Source organism: Trachymyrmex cornetzi, unplaced genomic scaffold (assembly GCF_001594075.2).
Source record: "Trachymyrmex cornetzi isolate Tcor2-1 unplaced genomic scaffold, Tcor1.1 scaffold77, whole genome shotgun sequence".
Classification (NCBI taxonomy): domain Eukaryota; kingdom Metazoa; phylum Arthropoda; class Insecta; order Hymenoptera; family Formicidae; genus Trachymyrmex; species Trachymyrmex cornetzi.
Genome location: NW_017300102.1, coordinates 643,171 through 650,806, shown reverse-complemented (window position 1 = coordinate 650,806; position 7,636 = coordinate 643,171). Strand labels below are relative to the sequence as shown.

At 29.0% G+C, this 7,636-nt stretch overlaps 1 protein-coding gene across 1 annotated transcript in view; it reads right to left on the bottom strand.

Moving 5' to 3' along the window:
* LOC108768234 (EGF like, fibronectin type III and laminin G domains protein pikachurin) overlaps nucleotides 1–7,636 on the bottom strand; it is a 236,938-nt gene that overhangs the window by 9,378 nt on the left and 219,924 nt on the right. Inside the window, exon 10 of the mRNA XM_018518597.1 lies at nucleotides 2,513–2,736. Within this exon, the coding sequence (XP_018374099.1) occupies nucleotides 2,513–2,736 (224 nt within the window). The remainder of the gene's footprint in view (nucleotides 1–2,512; nucleotides 2,737–7,636) is intronic.

Genomic DNA, 7,636 nt, shown 5'->3' with positions numbered 1-7,636 from the left:
AGAGAGAGAGAGAGAGAGAGAGAGAGAGAGAGAGAGAGAGAGAGAGAGAGAAGGGGGGGAGTACATTCTGAATAATTTTATATTAATAATACAAACGGTCGCACAATTACATTTGCAAAAATGATTTTATTTTTACAATAAAAAAGGTTGAGCATATGCCACACACTAGATCTTGTTAGTGAAATATCATCAATATATTCGCATATAGAATTAAAAGAATTAACAATAATTATGCTAGTTACAATTAATCAAAATATATAAACGTTTCGGCCCTGAATGTGGCCATCTTCAGTATAAATAAATACAATATATAAAATTATAAAGATATTTGCACATACAGAATAACGGTTATAATTAGTAGATATAATAAAATTTTTTTGTTGTCAAAGTATAAAATAACTCAATCTAATATTATTGAGTATTTAGTCGTGTGATGAAATTATCGATTAATAAAAAAATTATTTTATTTTTAATTTAAATTTTGATATAAAAATATTTAGTAAAATATATGTAAATTTTATAAAATACTAGTTTTCTAAATAATGTTTCTTTATATGAAAAAAATATTAACGAGATAAGGGTGACCAGGGCTGGTTGGCACAGTTTTTGAATAATGATTTTTAGAAAAAAGTAGACGTAAGATTTTGAAATATTATAATATGTCCCTATTTCTTAGGTATTAAAAAAATATTACTCTTGAATTATCGTACAAATATTTATTTTTAAATATAACTATGAAAATATGATAACATAATTAGCATTGCACGCAAGATTGCGTTCCAGGTTTGGCATATTTTTTTGTGAACATAACATATAAAATATAGAGTTTTTATTTTAATGTAAGCTCTACATTTCAAGAAATAATAGTAATCATAGCGTTAATTTAAGCAAAATGGTTATTTTAATTATAAAATACATAATTTGTTTTCGTACCATAGTTTCTATACTAAAAATGAAAAAAACATATATCTATATGAAATATTATATTCGTAAATATATTCTTTAAAGAACGTGTTGATTTAAATATCGAGAAAAATGTTTGGTTTGATTAATTGAAATTCTGGTTGAAAATGTATGAATCACAATTTTCTGGTTAAACCTATACCAGAATTCTAATTGGGATAATTGGAATTTGTAGTGATATAATCAGAATCCTCTGATTCGTACATTTAAAATCAAATATTTTTTTTAATGAAGAGATTAAAATTGGTTATATCACTTAATTCCTCATTTTTTAATCAATCTATTCTACATGGACAATTATAATAAAAGAGATATTTACAAACTTTATTACAATAATGATTAACTAACTATAGTAAAAATTATAAGACATCATTTTTTATAAGAACAGGAAAATCGTGTGATTGATAATGCCAAAAATTAATAAGCAAAAAAAAGAAGATAAAAACATTTATTTATCAATTCATTTTCTTAAAAATTATTATAAGGCCGTGTTCCAATATACACTGCCAGTGCTGAAAATCTATAGTGCACATTACATATACCATAGATTTTCAGTAATGGCAGTGTATGTATATCAAAACACGACATAAATAATATCGACGCTTTTGGCATGAACCATTTTATTGTAAACTAATTTAATATTATATTAGTAATCTAGTAAAAAGAAAAAAATGCTCTGCCATATATTGATTGAGTTCTTAACTTTTTGACAATCAATCCTGGTATAATAATGCTATCAGTCTTCCCTACTAATTACATTTGGTTTAAATATATTCGCATTTCTATATAACATAATATCTACAATTTTTTAATATTATAATCAAAGAATTTTTTCAAAAGAAATTTCTTTAAGTTTAATATGTGAAGTTTTTTTACGTATCATATTTTTAATTATGGTCAATAATAAAAAATATAATAATTTGAGATTTAAATCATTTGAAACAATTATTTAATTTTTGCAATAATCATCATAGATGTATATTGTCAGCTTTAATTGACTTCACTTAATAATTTTATTGGTTGTTCACTATTACGACAAATTAAATCCAATAATCCGATTAGCATTAGCGCTTATTAACGTTCCACTTATCGCAAAATATTGTCTAAAAATGCTAATCGATATTAAGACTATAATAGTCTGAGAGTAATCATTCGTTAAATATTTCCGATGTTTATCCAAGAGAACAGTTACAGCTTTAGAACAATTTTATTTAATAATGATTTGATTTGTCGTTAATTAACAACAAATTAAATCAATTCAAATAAATCATTAAAGCGCATTAAAAAAACTCTCTTCGTAATACAGCAGATAGCACAAAAAATTCGGACGTATGATATCACGCGTTTCAGTTTAGTTATCGGTTTAATTATCTGATGATGTATACGCAAACGATGCAGTTAGTATCCCGTCGCCAACGCTGCGCTACGCGGTGTGAGTAACAGCGTCTATCGCGAAACGACCAGCTCCGAAGGTGGATTGTCACCTCGAGCTGTTCGATACGCCCGGCGGAACCGTTTGCTGAAACTTCATCGAGGACCGTCGGCTTACCTCAAAGTGGCAGGTCCTGTTCCGAGATCGAAGGTGAACTGCACGTGGCCCGAGGAGAGATAGAGAGCAATAAAGTCACCGGTGGCATCGCTGTGATGGCCGTTGTAGAGTATCACGCCGTCCGGCGCGGTCGGTTTTAACGTGACGGACAATTCCAGCCACGACAGCGACGTGTCCGCCAATCCCGGATAACGTAGGTAAGAGGATCCGTTGAAGGATGGAACCTGTGGGAATAAAACATCGTTGTGGTCTGAGATTGCATGGAAATGTCGTTACTGGGCAAATGCATTCCCGTTTTTGCCGCCCACCCTTAATCGCCTGCCATTGGGGAAACTGGTGAACGCATCGTATTTGTTAGGTTTCATGTTTTTTAAACGGTAGTAGGCAAGCATAAAAAAATACAGGATGTTCTCTTTGTTTGGCAAACTATCTATATATTTTCGATTAATTTGCGCTTAATAAATCAAGTTATTGATAAATCAAGAGAGATCATCAATTGTTACAAGTTTTTAGCACTTAACATGAATATTTGCATTATTCCTTACTGTAAAATTAACAAAAGGCTAAACAAAAATCTATTGAGAATTAAATTAAATTTAAAAAGCTTTTTGTTTACAATAATTTACAATTAAAGAACAATTGATTTTTTAAATAGTTTTGTTTAAAAAATCAAGGATTAAAAAAATGTTTCAGTATATTTGAAATATTAACGTGGAATTATCAGAATAAAGAATTTTATTTCTTACATATAGAAGTGTAACAGACTTTTTTAAAATTAAATTTTTAATTAAACTTTCAAATTTGCTCAATAATTTTTAATTCAGAAAGTACAAGAAAGAATATAAAATGTGACAAACATACAGATAGAAAACAAAAGAATATGAAAGAATTATAGATAATTGTAAAAGATGTTATAGGTAGATATAATCTTTCCATCTTCTTTATATATTAAATTTGGAAATGTGATGTTAGTAGAGATTTCTTGTGATATAATGTTTCGAATGCGAAACGTTAATATTATACATACTTGCGTGTACCTACTGTAAATGATAATATAAATTTAAGGAGAAAATTGCAGTGATAATTCATAACTGCTTCCCGAGAACACGAGACTTTAACGTATTCGTAAGTATGGTATTCCAAAAGGAACTATTATATTGTAGCAAAATTATCCATAAACTAAATATGTATTATAGAAAGAGAGAAGAAATAATTTATAAAAAGGATTTTAGCAAATTTGAAGTAATTTTATTTTAAATTACTTTCTTTATATATATATATAACATTTTATATTGAATAAATATTTACATAAATGAGAGAATAAATAAGCATTTCTATTGAAACAAATGTCAATAGTATGATATACCATAATGTAGATATAATTAATTATTGTCGTACCAATTAATTTTTCTATTACATTGATTTGTTCGATTAATTTGATGTGAGTTTTTTTTAAGAAATTAAATTATTCTTGTTACTCCATACTTGTAATTATATTAATGAAAAATATTTAAAAAAAAAAAAGTTTTTACAAATATTTGTAAGAAAAAGTGGTTTGTGTTATCACGAAAGTATTTCTTTCCTTTTTTTGCTCTATCTGGAAACGTTCTTCTCGTATTCTTCTCATATTACAGGTACTTGTTCCTTCATTCGTAACAATTTTAAAATCGTAATAGATTTAAGCAATATATTTCTTGTTATTACAAACGTACATGTTTGCTCTGTTGCGCGCGCGCACGTACGCGCACACACACGCACACCCATACACACGCGCGCGCACACACACATTTCTCTTGCGGCACTATAATAACTCTTCTCGTCGTCAAGCATAAAGTAGAGAAACTTCTGGAACAGCTGTTGTTATTTAATTTACGGCTAGTGTGAGATTTTGTGCTTTTCGTAAATCGGAATGCAAATATGGTGTATGTCACTGTCTCGGATAATCCTTAATATAGCTGCATTCACCAAGTATCTTAAGAGCAGTAAGAGGTCGAAACGCGCTGCTTCCGTCTTAATGAGTTTGGCTGATAATTTTGTTTGTTACGTCAGTTACCTGATAAAATGCGAAATGTAAACGCTCGTGTAGGATCCTACGACGAATTATAGTATCTTGACATTTCACAAAACTCAAATGGGAAACATCAATGTGTATGTTATATAAATTTTATAGTATAATTTTATTTTCTTTTATTTTATCTTTTTTATTTTTAAATATATCATTAAATACATCATTGAAATCGAGCGATGTATTTTCTCTTATGAAAATTTTATAATTGTAATTTGATTTTTATATCCTTTACCTATATTTTTTACTTGATTTTAATAAGAAATAAACATATTAAAAATACGCTAAATCATATACCTATAAAGAAGAAAGAAAGCTGGATAATATGAATTTTTTTTCCGCGCGCGTGATCTTAAATATTGAATTAAAATAACAAGTATAAAAGTTTGAGATGTCTGCTTCTTGACAAACATATTTAATCAGAAATATATTTATAAATATAGGAGTCATGCAGGAGGCCCTGAGATATATATATATATATATATATATGTATGTGTATATATACATATTATATATCTTAAATATTATTTTTTAGAATAAATAAGAATTTATATTTTTTGAGATTACGGAAATATGTCTATTTATTCTCATCAAACTGAGAATTTAATTTGATTTTTTAAAGAAAGAGAGAAAGAGAAATATAGTATTATTTTAAAATATACACATATAGTTTACTCTAAATTAATTAAAATTTTATTATTGCTTTCAAACATTCATTGAAACCTTACTTAATAAAAAAATTATTTACTTTTCTATATTTATATCAAAAAAATATTATAACGTCTGAGTTATGAAATTATCCATTATACTATATAAATCACATTACGAATATCATTTCCTGTCTACCTTTCCATTTTGCTTGATACTTATTCGATTTCTTTGCTCGGGCGCTCAAAGATCTTTTAGTGTACTTTTCGTCGAGTCGTAGAAAAGGACGGTGAAAAATTCGAAAAATCAAAGGAACGAAAGTGCAAACGGTCCTTTCAAAGTACGGCACGAGAGCGGCGTAAATTAATTACGACAAAACGGAAGGAATCCTGACAGCGCTGTTAAGTTAGGCGGGATATGCTCCTTTAAGATATTTCCAGCCCCGCACGACGCCTATATGCTCGTTGGCCTCCTTTTCCTTTTCCTGCTACGTAAAAGCTACGTCCCGGTGATAAGGAGTTCCCACGGGATAGCCAGGAGAGAAGTAACCTTGTATTATGCGAAAGACCAGCAACTCTCGTAAGATCCCTCGGGGAACACCCTTTCTCACCGCTTACGACGTCGTCCTTCTGTTCGGCTTATGTCCTTCTGCTGTTCATAGCAATCTGCGGACTGCGGCGCAAAGACCGTTGATAGGTTCACGAATTTTTTACGAGACGGTTTTGAACTTCGAAATGTCCTGCTGCATTATCGAGTAGACGTGGTTACACACGTCGGTATTACAAACGCCATTGAAACTAAACATTTTTCTATATACCGAATAATCGTTTGATCTTTGAAGGTAATACTTTGTTGATTGTATTAATTTTGTTGTTACGGAAAATGCCTTTGCATGGGCGGCGAAGTAAAATTTTTCAGTATATGGAGTTCCCGAAGATAGATTGAGGGAGAGAAGAGGAGGGTGAGGGGATAAATATATTTCCTCATACATATCTTTTCTATATGGCAAAAGTAGCCGCTCTAATTTTTTTTTAAATAAAATTATTGTATTAATGAGCTCCTTCATATTTAACTCGATCATTTCTCGATAAATGTACAATGTCGCAATATGATTTACGTTTTTGTTTCATTGTCGATCGAAGATAACTTTTTAAATGTCTTAAATAAGAAAATGATCTTTCATTCGAACAAGTTGATGTAGGAATCGTTAAAAGAATACGAATAAATTTTATGTATTTTGATACAAGATCTCTGATCTCGGGATTGTCACGTAAAAATTGCATTACATCCTTCAAGCAAAGCAGTGGCATTTTTCGTATGTTTGTAATTTCTAAATTATAATTTCTAATTTTTAAATTTCTCCCGACTAAATATCATACAGATATGAAATTCAGTGTATGGAATTCCATACATTGAATCATTCAGTATATGGAATACTTCATATCAACCATACTGAAGTCGCTACCCATGTGCCTTTGCATTTACGTTCAGCGTATTAATTCTATTAAACTCTTAATTACGTATTCGTATATTTCTAATAAATATATTTCAAATTTATTTCATAATGAGAGAGAACATATATCTATTTTTTAAATAGAAATAAATAATGTGATAGCACATCTATTTTTTATGCAATTTCAATATTATTTGGTTATAAATAATAGTGCTGATAACATTTTTTATTCATGTAGTTATAATTCAAAGATTTTATGCTATAGTTATAATCCAAAGATTTTATGCTTTTCAATAATACGATTAAAAATATAATCAACAAATTATATTTTATTATTATGGTCGGATCGGGTATTATGAGCACCCTTTATATATTTCTGTAACGGTTGGTACTAGTAGTACCAATTATTGTAAAGGACGCATCTGTCTTCGCGACATTCCAATATACTGTGAAGTTTGATCTAAATTAATATTTGTAATATTATAATATTTGTTAATATTTGTAAGGTAAACAATATTGAGGCATTCTAACTTCATAAAGTCCCGCGACCATTATTGATTTATTAGACACGGAAGTTTTTCTGATAGGTGTGCATGATCGTGTATTATGAGCATCTTCATTATTCCTTATCGTACACTGAAAAAAAGTCTGGTGAGGGGTCAACTATGACAATTCAGTGTACATTTCTTTAGAAATATATTGCGACAGTATAGTAATAAAACAGGCTAGCAGTAGTAGTAGCAGTATTAGCAATACGCTAGCAATACGTATAGTAGTACATAACAATACATTAACAATACTTGGCAATATTGCGCGCAATAAGTGGTAACACTTACTAAATATATGTAAATGTAACATTATTTTTTGGTTATATTAACCAAACATTTGATTGGCATATGTTCTAATAAAATATTTCATATTATATATATGTATATATATATATATATATATATATATA